Source organism: Arvicanthis niloticus, chromosome 24 (genome assembly GCF_011762505.2).
Source record: "Arvicanthis niloticus isolate mArvNil1 chromosome 24, mArvNil1.pat.X, whole genome shotgun sequence".
Classification (NCBI taxonomy): Eukaryota; Metazoa; Chordata; class Mammalia; order Rodentia; family Muridae; genus Arvicanthis; species Arvicanthis niloticus.
The window spans coordinates 11201592-11226719 of NC_133432.1; the positions used below are offsets into that span (position 1 = coordinate 11201592).

Below are 25128 nucleotides of genomic sequence, written 5' to 3' on the forward strand. Positions count from 1 at the left end.
GGCCAGGACCCGGTGCTCTGGCAAGCACAAGGTGGCTATGTCCACACATGGGCTTTGTGTCATCCTGGCTTGCCTACCCCATTTCCCTGACCCTGATCATCCCTGATGTGGATGAACAGAAGGAACAATGACACCACAGGCCAGAAAAAGAAACAGACAGGAAACTGGAGAGATGGCTCAGTGGTTAAGAGCACTGACTGCTCTTCCAGAGGTCCTGAGTTCAATTCCCAGCACCCACATGGTGGCTCACAACCATCTGTAATGGGATCGGATGCCCTCTTCTGGTGTGTCTGAACACAGTGACAGTGCGCTCACATACATTAAATAAATAAACAAACAAACAAAACTTTAAAAAAAAGAAGCAGTGGGCCATGTGTGTCCGTGTATCTATGTATCCGTGTGTTTGTGTGTGTGTCCACTGTGAACACACAGGCCTCTGCACACAGCCAGGAATGGACCAGAGGTGATGGTGGTGATGATGATGGTGGTGGTGGTGGTGATGATGATGATGGTGGTGGTGGTGATGCTGATGCTGATGGCAGGGCTGACACGGGCTCACCTGTTCAAAGCCTGGAACAGAGGTATCCGTGTCATCCCCGTTTACACACAGAGACTGTCAAGGCCAAGGTGCTTGCCCAGAGACATATATCTAGTAACGGCAGAGCCAGGACTTGAACCCAGGTCCCCTTCGTCTTACCTATAGACCCTTTTATATGAAGAGGATGGCAGAGGGTGGCGGTAAGCAAGGGGTGTCAATCATGAGGCTGGGTGCCAACCCCATCAAGTCCTGCCTCTCACTATCTCTGAGAGCTGGGCCTCGTTTCCACTCTGAACAGACCTGTTGCATGGTTTGACACTAATTTGGCGTTAGGTGGCTTAGCCCCGTACTCCCCGCCGCTTTTCTTAGTCCTTTCCTTAATCCAGGCTGTCCTCAAACTTGTAGTCCTTCTGCCTCGGCTTCTACTGTGCTGGGACCGAAGCCGTGAGCTGCCATGTGGCTGGGCTGTAGCTGTTTCTTGGCCATATACTGTGTGTCCAGCAACTGCCTGACTTTTCTGTGATTCTAGGATTGACCCCTGGGACCCTGGCAAGGCCTCTTCAATGCTGCGCCGCCCGCAGCTCCTTGGGAGATAAATGTCTTCATTTGCAAGTGAAAAAACGGGGAGAGAAGGTGAGGCAGACAGAGTCGGAGGGCAGAATGTAATGAAGACCAGAGACCAGGCCTGAATGCCCTTCCCTGTGGCCGCCCAGCCCCCAGGCCTGGACCAGGGGGCGGGGCTTGCTTGGAGGTGTGGCCTGCCTGGGCCCTCATTGGCTGCCCGGAGGCTCAGCCCGGAGAATAAAGCCCTGGAGTGTCCTGCCAACTTTGTACTCTCCCAGGACACAGACAGAATCTACCTCCCTCGCTCCCTCGCTCTGTCCAGCTCCTCCTGTGCCGGGTATGTGGCCCCCAGCCTCAGTCTCACCCCAAGATTGACAGCCAGGGACAGCCAGATCAGAGTCAGGGACAGCCAGAACAGAGTATTGGGGAAGGGTTCATCCAGTTCAAGTCTCCGTGTTCTGATCTGTAAAATGGGACGATGGTAGGACCTTCTAGATCAGGACGTTGTCGGGGGTGGCATATGACAGGCTGTCTTTGCTTAGTGCTCGCATGAGCCAAATGACAAGAAAGGGGCTTCTGCCCTGGAGCCCACACCGCACCAGCCACCTTTGCCAAGACCCCCTGTGCCTTTTTCTCTCCCAGGTCATACCACCTATGGCGCCGGATGGGGCTGGCCTGTGGGGTGGGAATCAGTACGGAGTACCCTGTCCATTTTCCCAAAGGTTCCGAATGCTGCAGCCTGGGACAGGGACCAAGTGAGGCTCCCCAGAGCCACCTGGAAAGGGTCTGTGTGGTAGAAACTATCCACCAGCCAGAGGCTGCATCAGCTGGGCATTTTAGGTCCAGAGAAGACCCAGTATACCAGAATGGAGCTAGGACAAAGCAAACAAATTTAGAGGTACCCTTGATGTGTACCATTCTTCCCAACTGTCTTTCAAGAGGTCTTCTAGAAAGAGGAGTCTGCTTGGCTTGTCTTTAATCTCAGCACTTGAGAAACTGAAGCAGGAAGATCACGAGTCGAGTCTCTCTTAAGACAGAAGCAGGAGGATCACCAGGAGTTTGAGCCTCTCTCTCTGTTTCTCTCTCTCTCTCTCTGTTTCTCTCTCTCTGTTTCTCTCTCTCTGTTTCTCTCTGTGTGTTTCTCTCTCTGTGTTTCTCTCTCTCTGTTTCTCTCTGTGTGTTTCTCTCTGTGTGTGTTTCTGTTTCTCTCTCTCTCTCTCTCTCTCTCTCTCTCTCTCTCTCTCTCTCTCTCTCTCTCTCTCTCTCCCCCCACTGGCAGGAGGATCACCAAGAGCTTGAGTCTCTCCTACCCTCACACACATGCACTCAAATATGTGTAGCTGCTTGGGAGAGTCGCCATCTGCCTTGGTTTGATCCTACTTGGTTCTGGATCTCTCTTGGGGCTTCTCACAGGGCCCCAAGGTGACAGCAGCTGAGCCAGCACTAACCCAAAGGCTTCCTCGTTGCCATGGTTACCGGAGAGCCCTCAGGGTGCCATTAGCCAAGTTTGAACTTGTCATGCAGACTCTCCTGTGTTGAGGTTCCCTCTCAGTGTGAGAGCTGTGTGATGAGGGTGGGCCAGATGCCTCTTCCCCATGCCAGAAAAAAATTATAGAATTCTATTGAGAGAGAGAGAGAGGGGGTGGGGTGGGGGGAGAAAGAACCTTTCAGAGCTCAATACTGGGCTTCCAGCTCTCTCTCTCTCTCTCTCTCTCTCTCTCTCTCTCTCTCTCTCTCTCTCTCTCTCTGTGTGTGTGTGTGTGTGTGTGTGTGTGTGTGTGTGTGTGTGTGTGTGTGTGTGTGCTGTTTTGAAACAGGGTCCTATGTAGCCCAGGGTGGCCTCAAACTCCCGACATAGCCAAAGTTGACCTTGAATGCCTAATTCAAGACACCCACCTCCTAAGTGATGGGATTACAGGCCTGCACCAAACCCAAAGGCTTTTTTTTTTTTTTCCAAAATAGGTATTTGTTGAACACCAGGCATGGCAGAGCACACCTGTGATCCCCGCAATTGGGAGACTGAGCTAGGAGGACCCAACATTCAAAGCTAGCCTAAGCTACATGCTAAGAACTTACTGAGTTTTTTGGGGTTTTTTTAATTGTTATTTTTTCTTTTCTTATTGGATATTTTATTTACATTTCAGATGCCATCCCCTTTCCCCATTTCCCCTCCCTAGAAAACCCCTATTCCATACCCCCTTTTCCTTTTTGCTTTTATACATTTTTTTTAAATGTTAATCAAAGGCTTTATAAGTTTGGTATTGCTCAATCAGAAGTGTAACCCAACACCCAACCTAGATATATCAACTATCTTTGACTGGTGGAGACACGTGAACATCTGCCTCCATGTCCCCTCCTCTTTCTCTTTCTCTCTCTCATCACCTAGCTTCTCCTCTCCTTCTTCTTCTCCTCTCCTTACTCCTCTTCCTCTCAGTACTCCTTCCCCCTTAGCTCCTCCTACATATCACCCTTCCTGTTAAAATAAAACTTTTCTCTCTAAATACAATTAGAGCATAAGTATGCCTATTTGTATCAGTGAGGTACAAGATAGTCCTAATACCCAGTCCATCATTTTGTTGACTAACCAGAACTTACTGAGTTTTTTTTTTTTTAAAAAGCATGTGTGGGGTTGGGAGATATGGCTCAGTCTGCAAAGGTTCCCCATGAAAGCGTGAGGACCTGTGTCCATATTCCCAGAATGCACATAAAAACGCTGAGCTCAGCAGTGAACACCCGCCATCCCTACACTAGGAAACGAGAGACAGGAAGACCTCCAGGGACATCTGGGAACCTCAGGGGACCTCAGGGAACCTCTGGAGATCTCCAGGAACCTCAGGGAACCTCTGGGGTTCTCTGGCCAGCCAGTTGGACTGAATCAGGGAGCTCCCAGCTCAGTGCAAGGCCCTGCCTCAAAAAATAAGCTGGAAGATACCAACCAGTGTTAACCTCTAACTTCTGCACACATATGCACATGCACACACAAGTGCACGTGCGCGCACACACACACACACACACAATGTATTTAAATAAGTAATATATAACAGGATAAAATGCTGAGCACAGAGGGGTGCTGTGGGCCCGAGGGCCACTCTTCACAGGTACCCCACTTGGCCCATGTCTTTTGTGTCAGCTGACATAATCTGAGATCATGGGAACGGGTCAGCTGGGGGTTGGTTCCTGGGGACTTTGCAGAAACAGACCATGGCTGACCCTGGCCATGCTTTGTCCCCATCTTATGGCTCATTTTGAGCCAGTTTGTACAAGCCCCTTCCCCTGAACTTGCTCAAGGCTGCAGACTAAGGACTATTCTGAGCTTGTGACCTTCTAACTTTGGGGGACAAAGTTGAGGCCACTGGGTAGTCGAAGCTGAGATCTGATTTGTTGTTCTTTCCTTATCATTATGGGTACAAAAGAGGAGGGCAGTCTCTCTTGACCTTTTGCATCTCCTCCCCACCCCCAGCCATGGCCACCCAGGAGTCCCTGCACGTGAAGACCCCGCTTCGCGACAGCATGGCGCTGTCCAAAGTGGCCGGCACGAGCGTGTTCCTAAAGATGGACAGCTCCCAGCCCTCGGGCTCCTTCAAGATCCGAGGCATTGGGCATCTCTGCAAGACGGTACAGGGCAGGGTGGCATCCAGACAGGAGGGGGCAGTCCCTCCTACTTGACAGTTGTAGAGACAGGTGTGCAGATCTACACCCAGGATTTCAAACTGAGGCCAGGAAGGTGGAAAGTGAATGGTATCCCAGAGTGCATAGCAAGAACCTGCCTCTAAGGAAATAATAATTTTTGGGACAGGGGCCTAGACAGCTCAGCGGTTAAGAGCACTGACTGCTTTTGCAGAGGACCTGAGTTCAGTTCCCAGTACCCACACGGTGGCTCATGACCAACTATATAACTCCAGTTCTGGGAGATCCGACGCCCTCTGCTGATTTCCAGGAGCAACTGCACTCACATGCATATAATTCAAAATAAGTGAATACTGGGCTGGAGAGATAGCTCAGCGTTAGGAATCCTTGGGGCTCTTTCAGAAGATCCATGCTCACCTTCAGCATCCAAGTCAGTGAGTGGCTCACCTGTAACTCCATCTCCAGGGCACCCTATGCTCTCTTCTGCCCTCTACAGGCAATACGTGCACACAGACACGTAAATAAAACAAATCTTAAATATTTTTTAAAGAAAATAATTTTAGAATAGGTTTCACGTTATCAGGGCTCTCTCTGGCTAAGGGGTGCCCACCCACGCAGGTCCCTACGGGTTGATACCTGCTCCTTGCCCTAGTTAATCTCCTTGGGGACGATAAACCTGAGAGAGAGTGGTTCAGATACTAAGTGGGTGGGACCAGGGTAAGATAGATGTTCCAGCGGGAGGGATAAGCCTAGGCTGGGACTTGGGGGTAGCCTGATCTTTCCTCTTCTTGTCTCCACAGAAGGCAAAACAAGGCTGTAAACATTTTGTTTGCTCCTCAGGTAAGTGTCCAAGCAGCTTTCTTTCCCTTCCTACCCTGGTCTGTGTGTCCTGTGGCCCAGCACCGGGCACTTCTCTCTGGGCCCCGGGTCTCCGCAGCAATGTATCCCTTCATAGCCGTCCAGATTTGGGGTTCCAGAATGAGGCAGAAGTCACTCTGGAGATGAGAAGCCCCATCTGGGGTCCCAGCCCCTCCTTCCTGACACGCCCTCTCCACTGACAGCGGGCAACGCGGGCATGGCGACTGCCTATGCTGCCAGGAGGCTGGGCATCCCAGCCACTATTGTTGTGCCCAGCACCACACCTGCCCTCACCATCGAGCGGCTCAAGAGCGAAGGTGCCACAGTTGAAGTGGTGGGAGAGGTGGGTGCAGACGCTGTCCTAGGCGGCAGGGCTGAGGGGTGGGGGCTGATAACTGGATGGAGCCACTCAACATCTCAGTCTCTTCCCACCCCCACCCCAGCAGATGCTGGATGAAGCCATCCAACTGGCCAAGGCTCTGGAAAAGAACAACCCAGGTTGGGTGTACATCCCCCCCTTCGATGACCCTCTCATCTGGTAAGTTGGAGCCACCCCACTCCCTACCGTCATGTGTAGTTTCTGTGCACATCCATTCCCACAAGCACCCAACGTACGCGGGAGAGAACACACAGGCATGCAGATGTATACACCAGCGATGAGGGGTCCCCAGATGCAGAGATTTGGGGAGACCAGCTCATCTGGGGGTGACTAGGAACAAACGAGCTAAAGAAGCATCAGTGGATATGGCTCTCACGTGCCAGCCTCTGCTATGAGCAACTGAGGCTAGGCCCCTAGGAACCCTGGGAGTCGGTGCAGAATGAACATCCTAGGATGTGTCCACTGATGGGCAGGAAATGGGGGTTTATCCATCAACCCCCACAGCCATCTCCTTTGGGGGGGGTCTTGTTTCCTCCTGTGAGGCCCAGACTGGGTAACAGGGAGGTCAGAGGCCAGGTTCATCATTGCCTGGGATAGAAGGAAATAGAGACCTTAGCTGGCATCTTTGGCCAGCCATTATGGAACCCCTGACCTGACCCTGCCACCCTTCTCCTGCCCAGGGAAGGCCACACTTCCCTTGTGAAGGAGCTAAAGGAGACGCTGAGTGCCAAGCCAGGGGCCATCGTGTTGTCTGTGGGCGGTGGAGGCCTGCTGTGCGGAGTGGTCCAGGGGCTGCGGGAGGTGGGCTGGGAGGATGTGCCCATCATCGCCATGGAGACCTTCGGCGCCCACAGCTTCCATGCTGCCGTCAAAGAAGGAAAGCTGGTCACCCTGCCCAAGATCACCAGGTGAGCCCCGGGGCACCTCTCCATCACACAAGCAGTAGAACTGGGACTTTGGTCATTTGCCCAAAGTCACGCACCTGTGGGTGGCCCATCTGGGCCTTGAACATGAGTCTGTTCTATAGACAGTGGTTAAGTGATGTCAATCACTTCTTGAAGTCCTCACACTTCATTTTTTTGCTGACCTCTTATCTGGCCTCTGAAATGTGCTGGTCCTACCTGATCCTAGACACAGCATGGGGGAAAAAACATCCTCTTGCTTGCAAAGAATTTACAACCAACCCCCACACTAGCAGCTTAAACCAAATTGAACTCTAATTCTATTTAAGACTATTAGGGGCAACTCAGCTGGAAGCTGAGTTCCTTGAGTCTCTTATCCCATCACTCTGAGTAGGTTGACCTAGAGTCCAAAGTGGCTGCTTTCATGCCAGCCATCACACCCACGCTCCATCTGAGAAGAGGAAGTGAGAGCCGAAGGATGCTCTTAAACTTTGAAGGCAAAGTGGAGATGCTCCCCAGCTGACAGTGAGGTCACACCCAGCAAACCAATCGTTAAGAGTTGAGATTGTTATGAACGAGTTGAACCTGGTCTGCTGGATGCTTTACCTAAGCTGTTTGACACACAGTATGGAACTGGCCATTTCTTGCTGATAGGCTGATGGAGAGGTGTGTCTCACGGCTGGCCCCAGCATCCCAAGAGCAAACTACTGTACTGCAAATCCATAGTCTGGGAAAAGGTCCAAGTTCAGCTCTCAAAGTCCATTTGGTACCAAGTGTGGATGGCTTTTTTTTTTTTCCCACCACCACAACGTTGAACTCTCATAGATCAACCCTCAGAGATCAGAGCTGTCTGTACTTCCTCTTATCGTGCTTCGGGCAGAGCTTGGTCACATGGCCACACCTAGCTGCAAGGGAGGCTGGGTAAGGTTTGCAGTAGGCATCCACAACTATAGTTAGAAGGGATTTCTAGGGAGAGGATGGCTTCTGTCGTAGGTAGGCAACACTGAATCAGTTAAGAGATTCTTCCAGCTTTCTGGGCACAGCGTCCCTGCCAGATGAAAGATGGGTGCAGTAGCTGGCACTCAGGCAGCCATTTTGGACCCTAGCTTAGTATGACCCTGGGGCAGCTATTGCCTCATCTCTGTTCTGTTTCCTATTCTATACAACTGAGCTTGGAACTCGTGTGACATCTGAATACTTTAGGAAGGACTAGCTCTCCCTGCTTGTTAGGGTGTGGGGGGCTGTTTAAGAACCTCAATTAATCCATGGGACCCAAGGTGTCCTTCTGGGAGGCTCCCTGGAAGAGTTGGCAAGTGAGCAAAGCAGGCAGAGGTTACAAGCTCGGGAATGGGGGATGGGCACCTGAGTCAGGCTGGTTTGGTGCCCTAGACTGCTGTGCAGGTTCCTGGGGCTGGGCAGGGGTGGCCCACTCCCACTGCTCACTGGAAGTCCCCACCTCCCTCTACCTTGTCTCTCCCCATGTCCCAGTGTCGCCAAGGCCTTGGGCGTGAACACTGTGGGGGCGCAGACCCTGAAGCTGTTTTACGAACACCCCATTATCTCTGAGGTCATCTCAGACCAGGAGGCTGTGACTGCTATTGAGAAGTTCGTGGGTACGTTCTGTGGGATCTTTTCGCCCTTGACTTTCTCCCTCCTCAGCCTAGACTGTCTCATGCACAGAAGCTAAAGCCAGTCAGTGCTAAACACGAAAGCTGCTCATGAGAACATGAGCCTGGTAACCAGGATGGCAGGGAGGACGAACTGGTTTTCAAAGTGCCAGTCTGGAGCTTTCTGGTAGCCAGGGTCAAAAGGGAGAGGCGACCAAGGCAAGCCGGATTTGGAGATGATCTGTAACAGAAGTCTCTGGGTTCAGCCTTGGAGATGGCCAAAGAGAACAAGGGTAACACACATGGCCGTTACTAATCTCAGCCTGCCGCCACACATTAGTGACCGTCTCAGGTGCCTGAGGACCCTCAGCACAGGCTGGAGAAATGGAGGCTGGGTTCAGAACAAACAGTCCCAGTCCCAGTGAGAGGTTTGGTCCAGGATTTAAGGATGTTGAGCGCTGACCAACCCCCTCCCCCGCAGACGATGAGAAGATCCTGGTGGAGCCTGCGTGTGGCGCTGCGCTGGCCGCGGTGTACAGCGGTGTGGTGCGCAGGCTGCAGGCCGAGGGCCGGCTGCGAAGCCCACTGGCCTCGCTGGTCGTCATTGTGTGTGGTGGCAGCAACATCAGCCTGGCACAGCTGCAGGCACTCAAGGTGCAGCTGGGCCTGAATGGGCTACCCAAGTGACATCCACTGCTGCCCAGCCACCCTGGGAGGGGTCACCAGCACCCCTGGGTGGAGTCGGCGGGCATGCACCTGACAGTGGCCCACCCTCCTTTACCCATTGTTTATAATGTTCACTTTTCCATTGTAAATAAAATATATATATTTATAGAGAGATCTTTTGAGCTTTGTTTGTTCTTGACATGGGATCTATGTGCAGCCCAGGCTGGCCTCAAATGGGAGATCCTCTTGCCTCATCCTCTGAGTGCTGGGAAGACAGGCATTGGCTCCCTTGCCTTGTTCAGTCCCCTCTCCACCCAGCCACACTTTCCCTGGCTCTCAGAGGAACGGTGTTCCCCTCTCTCTGGGGACTTGGGTCTCCCAGTGGACTGCTGGAGAGTGAGACCCGCACATTCCTAAGTCAGGAGAGAAGAGCACAGTGAAGCCACACAGGGACCTAGCGTGAGACACAAAGCAGCTGGGAGATGCATAGGCAAGGCTACCACATGTTAATGTATGAAGTCACAGAAGGACATCCTGAAAACACCTACGGCCCCACCCTGGTGTGTGGAAAGCCAACCCTGTACACTTGCCTGCAGGGCAGAGACGGTGATGTGAACCTGATACAGAAAATGCAATCCCTACTACCAATGAAACTCAGAACACATGGCAGGCCTGGGCTGGCTGGGGTAAAGCCACACACACGTCTCAGGGCCTCTGGTTCATAGGCTGTGAGCTCTCTAGGCCCCACACAGGGGACTTGGTTTCATGTGGGTCTCTGGGTCTAGGATTTAGGGTCTCAGTGATTAGCAGGGCAGGGCAGACTAGGACCCAGAATTCAGCACTTGAGACAGATGCTGAGAGAAGGACTAACAGGGATAAATGAACCTCCAGAGAGATGAAGGAACAGACAGATGGGTGGACCGATGAAAACCAGGAAAAAGGCACAGTGGTCCATACATGTAATCCAGCATGTGAGCGGTGAAGGCAGGCAGGCGGCCACAAGTTCAAGACCACAGAGTTAGAGCAAACCCAAAGCAAAGGGATGTTCTGGGTGGACAGACAGAAGGTGGACGGGTGGGTGAGCAGGTGAGGATGGACAGATGAAGAGGAGACAGTAGAGAGGTGTGGATAGATGGGCAGGTGGCTGTTGATGCAGATGGACAGATGCGTGGACTGACACAAGAAAGGACAGGTGGAAGGAGACAGCAGTGGACAGACAAGCTGTAGCGCCGCCCCACAAGGCCTGTTTAACAGAGGCATAGCCTGGGCTTTGCTGTCCATGGCACACAACCGGGGACACCTACCAGGAGGCCAGGAGCAGGCTTAGCTGTAGGGGTAGGAGTATGAAGTGATGGTCCATCCCTCCTGCTGAAAGAAGACTCAAGACCCTCCAGCTACAAGCAGCCAGAAACTTTGGTTTTTGTTCAAGCTCCTGCACTTAGAGAAGCTGCCCAGAGAAGGGGACACAGGGGCTGCCCTCCGAGGTGATAGGCCCACAGGCCAGTAGTGACAACCATAATGTCCCCCATCAGTTCACAGGCACGCAGAAGGACCAGCACTAGGAGAATGCCACCCAGGATCCCATCAGGCCCACAGCCAAGCATAAGCCCCAGCCTGGTGGTGACAGGGACAGGGAGGAAGAGCCATGAAGGGGCAGAGAGCTCGGGGACGGAGTCAGCTCTGAGCCCATAGAGTTGTGTCTTGCGAAGGAAGCCACTAGGACCAGAGTCTAGTGAAGACAGGACCCCGGGGGTGGACAGCAGGTGTGCGACCCCACTGGCCACACAAAATGAAGGCAGCTGGGTGGAGGCAGATTCTCAGTCCCATGGGACCCTGATGGGTGAGAATGTCCAAAGATCAGGCTGGCCCATGTGCAGTGTGCTGTGGAATGGCGATCTGCTCCACTGGAACGGGGGACACTGGTCCCATGTGGGGCCACTGGCTGCCAGCATGCTCATAGACTTAGCCAGTGTAAAGCTGGTCACCTGAGGGTCAGAGAGCACACCACTGAGCTGGTGGGGCCCAACTCTCACCAAGACCTTTCTTTAAAACACCATTCTGAAGCTGACCCCAAAGCAGATGTCCCCTTAAACTGACACAACTTCAGCCCAGGTCTGACCTCTGACCCTGCACCTGTCCCACCCATCCTTCCCGGGGGCATGTGACAATTAGCTTAGGTGGCAAACCTTCACGTCAATGCCGCCATGGGCGCGCTGACGCAGGGCCTGAAATGGGTAGGAACCATTGGCGGGGTTGAGGTCAGAACGGGCAGAGATGGCGTTCTCTGCGTTGGGCTTCGGGCTGCAGGCTTCACACAATGACAGAGGATCGTGAAGAAAATCATTGTACCTGGGTGGGAAGGAAGGGATGGCAGTCACTCTAGGGAAAGGCCAAGCTCCTCCTGCCCCAGCATGGCCTTGAAACCTCCTGGTGACCCTCACCCCTCCACCGACCGGGTCACCCCGGCCTTATCACTCAGCTCTTCCTGGGGAGGTTCTCTAGGGCCCCCCTCCAAGCAGGTCAGACCCCAGGTCTGTTCCATGCCAGGATCTGGAGGGACTCAGGATGCCCAGACACACTTCAGCTCCAGCCTGAGTCCCGGGCAGGCATCTCCACCTCCCAGGAGAAAGGAGCAGGCCCCCAACTTCAGACCAAGGCTGGTTGGTGGCAAGGTTCAAGTGGTACTGTCATGCAGAGGTGGCTGCCTGCACCAAGCCTCGAGTGTGCTGACCCACCTCATGAGCCGGATCATGGCGTCTACGTCCTCCACCCGTGACTGGTCCCTCTGGAAGATCTTGGCTCGAGGGTTCTTGGTGTAGGAGAACCAATCTCCGTACTGGGCCACCAGGGCCTGCAGCCCACTAGCGTTGAATACAGACTCAAAGTACCTGCTGGGACAAGGGTGGTCACCCACGACTCCCACTGGCCCCACGGCTGGTTGTGGCTGGCATGGGGTGGGGTCACAGTGGGACAGTTGTCACTGCAGTCAGGTTGTGGCAAGGCCCTCTTGTCCTACAATAGATGAACCTGGGCTCTAGAGTCAAAATCTCACTTCACTATTCTCTGACCATGGAGCTGTGCTTGAGCCAGGATCCCTGCCTCAGTTTCCACATCTGTGGAATGAGAAGAGATGGCTGCACTCATGTATCACGGTCATAAGGACCCAATGCCAGCCTGGGAAAGCACAGGCCATAAGGTAGCTCTGAAGAATCCAGCTAAGACTGGCTTCAAGGGATGGAGGCTCCCCAGCCACACTTCAACTTCAGCCCGGGTACCGCATGGGCAGCTCCACATCCCAGGAGGCGGGCAGATCCAGCTGAACGCCTGGCAATGCCAGTCCCAAGGTGTGGCTACCCCAAACCGCCCTGCAGCAGGTCCCAGACCTAGAGGTCCCAGAGCTTTCACAGCAGGAGAGCGGGGACGAAGCCTGCCTCGGAAAGGACAGATGTGGGGGAGGGGCGACATGAAAGGGCACGTACGGGATGTTGTAGCTAGCCCAGTAGGTCGTCTTGTAGAGCTCTGCAGTCTTGTCGGCCACCACCACCATGCCCCTGAGACCAAGAGAGACAGGCAAAGCAAGTGAGGAGACACTCGGGGGCTTAGTCAGTGTGAGAGCCCTCGGCAGAAACTGTGTTGAGTCTCCCACCTCCTGTTCCCATCAGGGGCACCCCTCCCTCAGCCTCCCCTTCCTCCCTCTGCCCCGGGGACTCACGGGATCTGTTCTAGGATTGTAAGCACCCGGCTTCCAGGGCTGGGTCCGCCGGGGATGAATGCCTTGTAGTCCACAATCATCCATTGGTTATTATACCTGCCAGGCACAAGGAAGGAAGCACGTCAAGCCGGGAACCCTTCCCCAGCCCTCTCCGGCACACCTCTCCTGCCCTGGTACCCCATACGGCCAGGACTCAAGGACAACAGCCTGACACTGCAGCTTGACTGGGAGCCCACAAAACCCTCTTGCTGCGCATGCTGTCTCCCTACTTAAGTACGGCCCATGGCTCCCTAGAACTTCCTAAAGTAAAGGACAGTTCTGGTTAGGCATGTGTAGACCTACTCACTTCCAGCACTTGGTTCCCAGGCCCCGCCCCAGGCTCATTCTCTTCCGGTGCACATCTGAGCCCTCTCGTTAAACTTTGTCCAAGGAGACAGCCTCAAGAGGAGGGGCTTGTAGAAGAAAATTCTTTCTTGAGCCTCAGTTTCTCCACGTATAAAACAAGGAAGGGGCTTGAGCTACCCCGAAGACCATTTGTGAGAAGGGGTTGAGCAGAGGGCCCTAGAGCCCCATGGGGTCCCCTCTAGACTGAGTACTAAATGGTCCCCGAGAAGGGGCCCTGGAACAGGATAGCACTCACGTGCCGCTGTTGAACCGCTTGAAGACATCTGCCCAGGTGGCCCCATCCAAGGCCAGGCGGTTGGCCACGATGTTTCGAATCCACTCCAGCACACAGCCCTGGGGCTGCACGTACTTCCACAGGGCTGGGTTCTTGTTGCCGATGGTGGTCTCCAGGGTGACCTGTAAGAGACACAAGGTGGGCTGCACACGCCACGAGGAAGCCCTGCAGGTCTTGGCTCAGAAGTCAATATTTATGTTTTACCCACAATCCTAAACTGCTTTGGTGCACACCCCTCAGGGATTCCTTGGAAAAGTACTTGGCTTGGGGAGACTCAGGATCTTGCACCCAGCTCTGCCTTGGGGACCAGAGTGCCATTCCTAGGTGCCTCCCCATCACAAAAGGAGCACTCCCCCTAGAGACAGCATCCCACTCTTCCTTTCTCTCAGCTCTACTGGGAGAAGCTATTCACCTGGAGCCCCAGCAGCCAGAGACCTTGGGAAGACCCCAGTCCACCTCGCTCTGTCTCAGAGTCACAACCCATCATAGCTACTTATGAAACCTCTCTCCTCACTGTCCCTGGAGCCCTCATGTGTCTGCATAAACATGCCTTGTTCTCATTGGTTAAAGCTAACACAGAACCATCCAGGCGTGGTGGCACATGCCTGACCCAGTACTCTTGAGGCAGAGGCAGGAAGGACTGCCACAGGTTCAAGGTGAGTCTGGTCTCGAACCAAGCAACAGAACGTGGATCAAGAGCCAAGCAGAGCCCGTGAAACTTAACTTGCCAAAGGCCACACCCTGGCAGCTGGTGGGTGGCCCTGCAGTAGGAGGACCGACAGCTGAGTCTCAGTCAGCTCTTCCTACCCTCCCCAGAGACATAGAAGGGTACCGATGCCACCTCCTGGAAGACAGCAGCAGCTGAGAACCAGCTGCTTGTAGCTGCTGAGCAGATGGGCCAGGTTCCTGTCACCCCTACCCCAAGGCAGAGTCTAGTCCCCTGTGCCCTGAAAGGTGCTGGTCCCAGTCTTCCTTTACACAGGGAGGCTAAAAGGAGCTGATAGCTGGCAGGACCCACTTAGGAGAACGTTTTCAAGTTTTACTTATTTTGGAGACATTTACAGTCTTACACTGTAGCCCACGCTAGCTTCAAACTCTTCTTGGTTATTCTCCTGCCTCAACATCCCAAGTGATAGGAGTTCAGGTATGAGTTTAGGCCAGTGTTTTAAAGAAGCCATCGAGGGCTGGAGAGATGGCTCAGCAATTAAGAGCACTGACTGCTCTTCCTGAGGTCCTGAGTTCAATTCCCAGCAACCACACGTGGTGGTTCACAACCATCTGTAATGGGATCCGATGCCTTCTTCTGGTGTGTCTGAAGTCGGCGACAGTGAATTCACATATATAAAATTAACAAATAAATCTAAAAAAGAAGACGATGACGACGACATGGAAGGCAGGCACAGTGCTGCACACCTTTAACCCCAGCACTAGAGAGGTAGAAGCAGGAGGATCAGGCGTTCAAGGAAGCCATGGCTATACAGGCCAGTCTGAGTTACATGAGACTCTGTTTTGGAAAACCAGCATGAAAAATATAAAAAGAAGAAAAATTAAAATGGCATCTAAGCCAGGCCTGGCCCAGGTATGTCATTTTAATCTACTCACAAGGCTGAGGAAAGAGGGCTGCTGACCTGGGCTACATACTGAGTTCTAGGACAGCCAAGCTACAGAGAGATACACTGCCTTAAAAATAAATAAATAAGCCAGTCAAAGAAACAAACAAAAACACAAAAAGAAAAAAAGAAAAGCTGGGTTTGCTGCCTCGTACCTTTAAACCCAGCATCTGGAAAGCACAGGCAGACGATCTCTCTGTTCAAGACCAGCCTGGTCTATGGGGCAAAGTCTAAGGCAACCAGGGCTATGTAGTGAGACTGTCTCATAATAAATAAAATAAGGAAATCAATCAATCAATCAATCAATCAATCAATCAATCAATCAGAGAGTATGAGAAGGTCACCAGCATGCTACACTGTAAAGGAGACAAACACAAGGAAAGGCAGCGGGTTTCATAGCCTCCTGTGCTGGGCCAGTGACAAGGAGGTCCATGGTTCATTCCCCACCCCTTTCTCCCTTTCTCTCCCTCTCTGTCTCCCCCTCTCTTTCTAGCCATATGGGAGGTGGAAGATGGGGGAATCTTGTTGGGCTGGGCTCCTGTGACTAAGGTCCCCAGGGGCTGCCTTTCCCACACTAGGAACACAGGGACATGAGCCCCACCATGCCTGAAAGTGCCCCATGCATCTGCTGCGCCCAGGGCACACTGCAGCTGAGTGAGTGTCCTGGCAGCATCAGTGTGAGCGCTCAGGCTCCAGGAACAGATTTCTAAAGGGGCCTGGACAGCAGCCAGGAGAGCTGGAGAAACAATTCGCTGTAAACAGCAGCTCCTCAGGACCTCAGGATGGGGCAAGGTTAGGCGGTGGGAAGAGGGGAAGGCAGGGCAGAGCAAGGGCACTGACAAAAACGAGGTGTCTGTGCCGAACACAGAAAACCAACAAGGTCACGGTCCCCAAGACTAGTAGTTCCTAAGGACCTAGCAGACCTGCACACCTCATCTTCTGCACGTTATCCCCGGAGCCTCTATTTGCCATGTCCCCAGGGAGCGTGTGGCTCAGCCACTCACCAGTCCACTGCCCAGGATGTAGAAGTCATCACCGGAGAAGATGGTACCCGGGTAAGACGAAAAAACCAAGTTGTTGCCAGCAATCAGGGGGTACTCCTCTGGTGGTGGGGGGGGCAGGAGCTGGTCAGGCAGGAGCTGCAGGTGACCCATCCCCCATCCCACAAGGCTGGGGCCTCAAGTGAGGAACAAGCAGTCCTCAGGAGGCCACTCTCATCCTTTAAATGAAATGTGTGGGTGGCTACCATCAGGAGGACCCAAACTCAAAGTCACCTGGGCTACACAGTGAGACTGATTCAGAAAGGAAGGGGAGGAGGTGGAGGAGGAGAAGATAAGGAGATAGAGGAGGGAGAGGAGGAGAGGGGAAGGCAGGAGGAGCAGGAAAAGGAATGAGGAAGCACCCTGCTGCACAGATGTGCCCTGCTGACTGTCTCTACTGCTCCCATGACAAACTTGCAATATGACAGACAGCAAGATGCTCCCAGTGTAGCTGGAAACGAGTTTCCCTTAAACACTGTTGAATGGTGAATTAGTTTTTAAAAGATGTAAATAAATAAATTCATTTAAAAATGTAGATGCCTCTAACTTCATCAAAAGAGTCTGTGCATGCGAGCTCAGAGTGGGGCAGTGTCTCTTCTGGACGCATGAGATTTGTGACTGTATACAACTGATACCACAGGAGAAACAAAGCAACACAAAATCAAAAAGGACCTTAGAATAGCGACAAGAAAACAACCAATCCCCAGGGAGAACCTCCCAAGGGCTGTGGGCATTACATGCAAGACGGCCTCACTGCTTGCCAGGACTTCCTCTACACATGACTTCCACAAAGTGTTGGTCGTGCTGTCTGAGGGAGACTTGCTCAGGTAGGCAAGCATTCTGTCATTCTATCCCCAGCCCTCAAACAGGGTTTTAAAGGGTTAGAAATGTAAGAAATCGTGGTGAGTGCCTGTCATCCCAGTAAGACAGAAGCTGAGACAGGGGGATTTCTAATTCAGGACCAACCCACTATGTGCAACTGTTTTTCCCTGTCGCCTCAGTTTGCCTGCCTCACTGAGCGATGGTCTATGTTGGGCACACACTAGAGTTCAAGGCCATCTGGGACACGGAACTCAGCGGTACAGTGCTTTTGCTTTCTGAGCCAGAGGCCCAGGAACAGATAGCGTTGGAAGAAAGCAGGAGGGCAGGTGCAGGCAGAGGGGCAGATGGTGGTAGGAACCTTGAGAGCCAGCTGAAGGAAATGCCTTGCTTGCCAAGTAAGAATTCCCGCACTGCTCCAGAACTCCACCCAGAGCCCCACCCCTGTGCGCATGCCCATGCCAGCCCTCCCTCAAGGATGCTCCCTCCTCCCACCTTGCGGCCCCTCCCGGAACTGCAGCCGGTACTTCTTGATGATACGTAACATGTTCTGGTAGGAGTTCCACGTGTTGTGCGCCACCAGGAGGTCATGCCAGCCAGGCAGCAGCTTGATGAGGGCGGAGCACGAACCGGAGCCCAGGGAAGTCTGGGTGTTGGTCTTATTCAGGGCTGGCTCTAGGTCTTCCAGGTCTCCAGAAATCTGCAGCAGGCTTAAGAGGCAGGATTGGGGGAGAAGGGGTGTCAGCGGCTACTCTGCGCCATGTCACGGCTGAGGCTTTGTGGGTCAATTGACCCACTGTGTTCTGGGACTAGGAAGTGGCAGAGCTGGCATGGAACCGGGTAATTATGAAGTTCATGGCTCCTTACCTACCCTGAGCAGGCTGGAGGGAGGGGGTGGGGGGGCACTTACAGGAACCCCAAGGGTTTGATGGTGAACCTCCCAGTTGGGAAGGTTAAACGGCCTTCGTAGCTGTCCTCCAGGCCTTTTAGCTGCAGGAGGGTCAGCCGCACCTAGGGGAGGGGCAGAGGGAGGATGAGGCCTCCCCAGTTCACCACTTCTACATAGTTGCAGGGGCTCTGACCTGGTTCAGGGGTGCCCCACAGGCTACAGCCAGCACTGACCCCTCCTGCTTTCAATGAATAAACACTATGACACATCCTCATACTGATCCCAAGTCACCCTCAATTAAGAACCTGATCAAAAGCCATCTCTTCCACAAAGCCTTCCGGTTTGGCCAGAGCCCCTGTCAGCACCTCCCTAGTGTTAGACCTGGCTGTGTGGTGGCCCCGGCACCTGTGCCTGCTCCCTGCTGTCTGTTCTGCCTCAACAATGTAACTGGAGGCACCATCCTGACCCTCACTGGGTCTTGACCCACACCAGGAACTTAGTTAAGTACAGACAAGATAGATGGGATGGATCAACAGGAGGGAGAGGATAGACAGACGAACAGACAGAAGGATGGATGGATGGATCAACAGGAAAGAGAACGAATGGCTTGGAGGGTGGATGGGTTGATATGTGCACGTATGGGTGGCTAAGTAGATCTACTGTTTAGTAAATGGATACCTTAGTGGGTGGATGGAAGGATGGATGGATGGGTTGGTGGATGGATGGATGGATGAATGGATGGATGGGTGGACGGATGGATGGATGAATGGATGGATGGGTGGATGGGTGGATAGATGTTGGATGGATGGGTGGATGGATGGGTAGATGGATGGATAGATGGGTGGATGGATGGATAGATGAGTGGATGGATGGATGGATAGATGTTGGATGGATGGGTAGATGGATAAGTGGATGGGTAGATGGATGGATGGGTGGATAGATGTTGGATGGATGAATGGATGGTTGGATGGATGGATGGATGGATGGATGAGTGGGTGGATGGATGGATGGATGGAAGGATGGGTAGATGGATGGATGGGTGGATAGATGTTGGATGGATGAATGGATGGTTGGATGGATGGATGGATGAGTGGATGGGTGGATGGATGGATGGATGGATGGATGGAAGGATGGATGGGTAGATGGATGGGTAGATGGATGGATAGATGGATGGATGGGTGGATGTTGGATAGATGGATAGGTGGATGGATGGGTGGATGGATGGATGGGTAGATGGGTGGATGGGTAGATGGATGAGTGGATGGATGGATGGATGGATGGATGGATGGATAGATGGATGGATGGGTGGATAGATGTTGGATGGATGGTTGGATGGATGGATGGATGGAAGGATGGATGGGTAGATGGATGGATAGATGGATGGATGGGTAGATGGATGGATGGTTGGATGGATGGATGGATGGTTGGTTGGATGGATGGATGGATGGTTGGATAGATGGATAGATGGGTGGATGGGTAGATAGATGTTGGATGGATGGATGGATGGATGGATGGATGGATGGTTGGATGGATGGATGGATGGGTAGATGGGTGGGTGGGTAGATAGATAGATGGATGGATGGGTGGGTGGATGGATGGATAGATGGATAAATGGTTGGATGGATGGGTGGATGGGTGGATGGATGGGAGGGTGGATGGATGAATTGGTGGGTGGGTGGGTGGATGGGTGGGTGGATAGATGTTGGGTGGATGGATGGATGGATGGATGGATGGGTAGATGGATGGTTGGATGGATAGATGGCCTGACAGGCAGATGAATAGGACAGACAGGAGCAGGCACATGGTGGTCTGGAGGGTAGATGGGTTGCTGTGTGTGGTGGGTAAGCAGACATATGGAAGGGTGGGTGGGCATGTGAAGGAAGAGACTCTGAAGCAGTGAGGGCATGATCTGGGTTGGCAGGGAGAACCATATGTGGGGATAACAGCATGAGCACTGGAGGGCACACAAACAGGCAGCAGGGTCATCCATAGAGGCCACTGCCTGTGTGGCACAGCTAAACCCTCAGGTCTGAGGAGAATTCACAGAGTTTGTGGCTTTTGCACTGACAACTGTGCCAGCAGCCCAGGACCTGGGCCTTAGCATCCAGTCTGTCTAAGCTCAGCCCAGGGAGGGAACACCAGGCTCATCTAGGTTGTGTTCATCTCTCTCCTCCCTCCTCTTCTGAAACAGCGTTTGCCTGTGTCCAGCCTTCTGCAACCTTCCTGACAGCGAGAGCCACATGTCACCACTTAGCTAGGTTCTCTGACAGCAGGAAAGCAGGGCTGGGCATCTGGGCCAGAATGGGCAGCTGGAGGTCTGTCAAGTGGACAGATGGAAGAATGGCGGCTTGTGGGGAGGGGTGCAGATGCTGATGGACACTAGAATGGGCTGGGTTTCTGGCTTACTCAGGGCCAGCCAGGGACTGCATAGGAGATGGGTACACCGAAAAGAGCCACCCTCCTTCCCGCGAGCAGGGCAGCCGGGCGCACCTGGTGCCAGTACGGAGAGTCCGGGCTAAGCTCCATCTCCTGCTGCATCCACTCCAGGTTGGCCTCCAGAAAGCTCTTAAGCTTCTCACAGTAGCCGACTTCGTACTCGAAGGGGCCACAGTAATTGACCACCGTGTTCATCCAGTGCATGTAGATAAGCTGTGGAGAGAGGACCCTGAGGAGCAGCCCAGGCTAGAGGACTGCCAAGCCTATACTGTGGCTCCTTTCTCCCCTAACGGAGGACAGAAGATGGGGACCCTTCTCAGCACGTGCATCAACCCCTCTGAGGCCCCAAGGGTGTCCTGCTTGGCTGGGGGCAGGCAGCTGGGACCCTGGACTCCCACACTGGCCTTACCTCCTCAGACACAGAGGCCTCCACCACACCAGCTGCATAGGCCTGCAGGCTGTCGTTGTAGCTGCCATTTGTGCTCAGATCCAGATAGGCCCACCTGGAGGGAAAAGAAGGACACTCAGTCAACAGCAGGGACCCCTGCAAAGCCAGCCACCACAGCCAGACCCACAGCTGCAGGCAGACTCAGGTTTGGCTTTATGTTCATCACACTACAGATGGAACTCAGGCCCTGTGTGCCAAGCAACTGCTCCAGCCCTGGTTTTGTTCCTGTCCCTTTTACAAACATGGTCTCACTATGTAGCCCAGGCTGGCCTGGAACTCTAATCTTCCTGCCCAAGCTTTCCAAGTGCTGAGATCACAGATGCCCGACACCATGCCTGCCTAGCCTCTAGTTTTAGACCATGAAAACAGCCTGGTGAGGAGCAGCTGCCCATGCAGATGTTGGCCTACCTGTCTGCACCTGCATACCTGCTGGGCTACATACCTGAGACAGGAAGTGCTGGGTCAGAGGATGTACTTCAAAGACTAAACTGGTCTCTTCTCCCCACCTATGCCAATTCATGTTCCCAATCATGCTGGCCTGCCCTTCTGAGCTCATACAATTTGTCCAGTGGCAACCCCACAGTCCTTTCAGGTAGGCACTGTTACTGGCCCCATCCCGTGGAGGAGGAGGGGACTGAGGCACAGAGCTTATCATCACAGTGATGGATACCCTGTGTCCTCATGTTTTGTGAGGCTCTGCAATATCCCCACCCATGGCCATGTGCCCTGCCCACATGTTCACCTGCGGTGGGTCACATATGTGGCTTGCTTTGCCCGGTGGGACAAGAGAAGACCGGACACATTGCTGTTAGGAACAAGAGGTCTCTCGACTCCCCGATGTCCTTCTGTGCCTCTACTGCTGTCATGGAAAGACACTGTGCCCTTGTCCATGGGTCCCAGGGATGGAAAATATCCAGAGCAGAGCAGGCCTACAGACCTGAAGCTCGGTGGCTTTAGGAGCTCAGCTCCTTGAGGGTCAGCAGCGGGTGGAGCTGTTATTATACAGTACTGATGCCCAATGCCTGGCTGATACAGCGTCAGAGGTCACCAAGGGCAGAACAAGATTCCTGTCAAGTCAGGCTACCAGCTTTCTTTTCTTTTTTTGATAAGAAGTCTCTCACTAAGATCTGATTTCCCAAGTCTGGTTTCCTCCCCCAGCATGAAGGTGTTATAAATTATCCCCTCCCCACTTGTTCGGTTCCCAAGACCCCGACCAAGTAGCTCACAAGAGCATGTGAGTCCAGTTCCAGGAAATCCAAGGCCCTCTTCAGGCCTCTGCAGGCACCTGCAGGTACACGCCACACATAACCTCACAGACACACAGACATAAATAAATCATCTTTTGTTTTGGTTTGGAGACAGGGTTTCTCTGTGTGGCTGTCCTGGAACTTGCTTTGTAGACCAGGCTGGCTTTGAACTCCTGAGAGTTGGAATTTAAGGTATTCATTAGCACACCCTCCTTCGATAAATCTTTTTAAAAAGGAGGTGAGGTGCAGCTCAGGTGGCAGAGTGTTTACCTAGCATGCACCAAGCCCTGGGTTCTGTCCCCAGCCCTGCACAAACTGGGCATCGTGGCACATGACTGTACTCTCGGCATTCGGGAGGATGGATGGATGGAGGAAGATCACAAATCCAAAGTCACTGAGAACAAACTGAGTTTTTTTTTTTTTTTTTTTTTTTTTTTTTTTGGTTTTTCGAGACAGGGTTTCTCTCTGTATAGCCTTGGCTATCCTGGAACTCACTCTGTAGACCAGGCTGGCCTCGAACTCAGAAATCTGCCTGCCTCTGCCTCCCAAGTGCTGGGATTAAAGACGTGCACCACCACTGCCCCAGACTGAGTTCTCAAAACAGTCTCATGGCTGCGTTGGCTGGTGGGCCAAAGCCAGACTCATGGGCCAGCACGATGGCTCAGTGGGTAAAGACGATTGCCACCAAGCCTAGCGACCTCAGTTTGATCCCCAGGACTTACTGGAAGGAGAGACAAGTTGTCCTGACCGCCACACACACCATAGTGCATGTAACACCCCCTCACACACCAAATAAATAAATAAATAAATAAATAAATAAATAGATAAAAAGCCAAACTTAGAACGGCAGAAAGGGAGGAGAAAGGGGGAGGAGGATTTACCAACAAAAATCCCAGAATTGGCAAGGGTGAAACCTCCAGAAAGGGGGAATACTAATTCCAAGAGAGTCTAGCTCCTGATGGCTGCCCCCCAAAAAAGTGAGCCAGATACCCCCAGGCGACAGGCTAGAGGTCCCATCGACGGGGGACCAGGACAGGCCAGATGTCTTCTATTTGACCCAAGTCTTCAAGGGTCTGTCTCCCTGCCTATAAATGGAGGTCTCCTGTCATGAACTCCCTGTACTGCTGGACTCTCACAGTGAAGGGGCATGTGCCATAGGAGAGGCAAGAGGAGAGGACAGGGAATATGCTAGCATGGTGACGGGCCTCAGTTTCCCCAATTGGAAATGGGGAATTGTTTAGCAGAGCTGAGAGGGCATGATGAACCTCCACCGAAGGACCCTTACTCCTTTCCTTCCCTCATCTCTCCTCACATCAACAGTGGTGCTTTCAAAGTCTCAGTGAAACTGTGGGACCCTTTGAACCCCATCTCGGCAAAGAAAACAGGCTCAGAGAAGGGGAGCCACTTGCCCTGAGTCCCACAACAGTGGATCTGAGGTTGCAGGAAATTCCCAACACAACCAAGGAAGACCCGCCCCCACCGTCATGAGTCCCGTAACTGGAGGAAGCATTCCCAGCCACTTGATGTCTCCTGAGTCCCCGCCCCCACGACAGACACTCACACACACACACACACACACACACACACACACACCCCTCCTGTGCCTCCGCATCCAAGTGGAAATTTGTCATGCCCTCTCAGCTCTGCTAAACAAGCAACAGTGTGAGTCAACAGAGAACAGGCCACCAGAATCAAGTCACAGGGGATGCTCCTGATGCCAGCCAGAGCTACGGTTCCCTTCAAACAGCAGCCAAGTCAGAGGCCTTCTCTCCCTGGAAGCCTTCCCAGATTGACCCCACCCAGCTGTGATGTCTGCAGCAACCAACCTTCCAGGGACCAACCAACACTGGAGATGTCTTCAGCATCTTGTGTTCCCCAAACCTGTGGGAACCCATGATGCAAGAGACTGTGCCCTCTGAGAATGAGTACCTCCAGAACCACCAGGGACACACAGATTCTGGATGCTCCCTTTACACAGCCCAAATCTGGGTTTCCAGGCAGATTGCTGGCTCTAGCTTCCTGTGGGATTTACCCATGTGTCTCTCTCAGCCTGATTCTTGTTTGGCTCTGGGTCCTTGAGACCACACACCAGGATAAGAATAGCTGAGCATAAGCCGTTATTCCTGGTGCACCACCCAGCAAGAACCCACGATCAAGTTCTGGGTTCACATCAAGTGGTGATGTGGGGATCCAGAGAAGGAGGAGTTAGTGAGAGAAAACAGATCACAGGGCCAGCCTATGTTCCAAGAGCGACAGCGATCACACTGGGCATCTAGCTTTGGAGCATCGGGCCATGAACTTGTCCCTGGGATAGACAGAAACAGCAAGCAACACCTAACAAGGATACTGTCCACGCTTATGAATTAAGGGACCTGAAACTTTCCCTCTGGCTTGGAGCCAGGCACACTCCAGACACCCTGGCTCTGGAGGGAGACCAAGCGCCTGAGATCATGACAATTGTCACTATCCCTTAGGCTGGGGACAAAAGGGCAGCGGAGTAAGCATTTTTTAGTCCCGGAGGCAGAGGCGGGAGGGTCTGTGTGAGTTCCAGGGCAGCCTGGTCTACATGGCGAGTTCTAGTTCAGCTCGCCTTAAGTGCGTGGGTCCATGTGGACAGAGGGCAGGTCCCTTGGCCCCTCAGGGAGAACCACTGTGGTTGGGGATAGGAGTCACTGCGTCACCCACCAGCCCTGGGCCAGCCCAGGCTACGGACACCCCAGGGCGGCAGAGCCGCAGTCCAGGGCCCTGTCACCCGCCAGGCCGTGGAGGAGTCGACCAACCCTTACCCGGTCTCGCGGATGGCGTTGGTGAGGTTGGCCCAGGCCACCGCGTCGGGGTGGAAGCCATCCTCCAGGCGCAGCTGGCCGGACGCGGCGTCCAGCAGCAGCGAGCGGGTGCGGGAGACGGGCGGGTCGGGGTTTTGGCGCTGCCAGCCAGGCCCCAGGGTAGGGAGAGCGCCCGTCGGGCCGCCCAGCAATAGCCCGGCCAGCGAGGCCAGCGAGGCCAGCGCCAGCGCCCGCCGCAGCACCCCAGCCGCCCGGCCGCCGTGGCTCCCGTCCATGGGGGCCGCCATCCCGAGCCGCAGCCGGGCCACGTGACTGTGCCCC

General features: G+C 53.4%; 2 protein-coding genes across 2 annotated transcripts; one reads left to right on the forward strand and one right to left on the reverse strand.

Annotated features, from left to right (window-relative positions):
- The first annotated feature begins 1302 nt into the window (after positions 1-1302).
- On the forward strand, positions 1303-9313 carry Sds (serine dehydratase). Its single transcript, XM_076922626.1, has 8 exons — positions 1303-1439; positions 4563-4717; positions 5530-5569; positions 5791-5930; positions 6034-6125; positions 6647-6874; positions 8357-8481; positions 8957-9313. The coding sequence occupies exons 2-8, from the start codon at positions 4565-4567 to the stop codon at positions 9160-9162; spliced, it is 984 nt and encodes a 327-aa protein (XP_076778741.1). The 5' UTR covers positions 1303-1439; positions 4563-4564; the 3' UTR covers positions 9163-9313.
- A 1223-nt stretch (positions 9314-10536) lies between these two features.
- Plbd2 (phospholipase B domain containing 2) lies at positions 10537-25128 on the reverse strand. The gene is made up of 12 exons (XM_076922624.1): positions 24808-25128; positions 20736-20829; positions 20381-20539; positions 17912-18012; positions 17497-17711; positions 16147-16244; positions 13494-13654; positions 12854-12949; positions 12621-12692; positions 11877-12029; positions 11328-11490; positions 10537-11126 (listed from the first exon to the last, which is right to left on the reverse strand). The coding sequence occupies exons 1-12, from the start codon at positions 25092-25094 to the stop codon at positions 10959-10961; spliced, it is 1767 nt and encodes a 588-aa protein (XP_076778739.1). The 5' UTR covers positions 25095-25128; the 3' UTR covers positions 10537-10958.

Coding starts and splice junctions, on each gene's coding strand:
- Sds (XM_076922626.1), top strand. CDS start 4,565: ATGGCCACCCAGGAGTCCCTGCACGTGAAGACCCCGCTTCGCGACAGC. Junction 4,718..5,529: donor TTGGGCATCTCTGCAAGACG/GTACAGGGCAGG, acceptor TTGTCTCCACAG/AAGGCAAAACAAGGCTGTAA. Junction 5,570..5,790: donor ACATTTTGTTTGCTCCTCAG/GTAAGTGTCCAA, acceptor CTCCACTGACAG/CGGGCAACGCGGGCATGGCG.
- Plbd2 (XM_076922624.1), bottom strand. CDS start 25,094: ATGGCGGCCCCCATGGACGGGAGCCACGGCGGCCGGGCGGCTGGGGTG. Junction 17,712..17,911: donor ATCAAACCCTTGGGGTTCCT/GTAAGTGCCCCC, acceptor CTGCCTCTTAAG/CCTGCTGCAGATTTCTGGAG. Junction 12,693..12,853: donor ACAATCCTAGAACAGATCCC/GTGAGTCCCCGG, acceptor TCTTGGTCTCAG/GGGCATGGTGGTGGTGGCCG.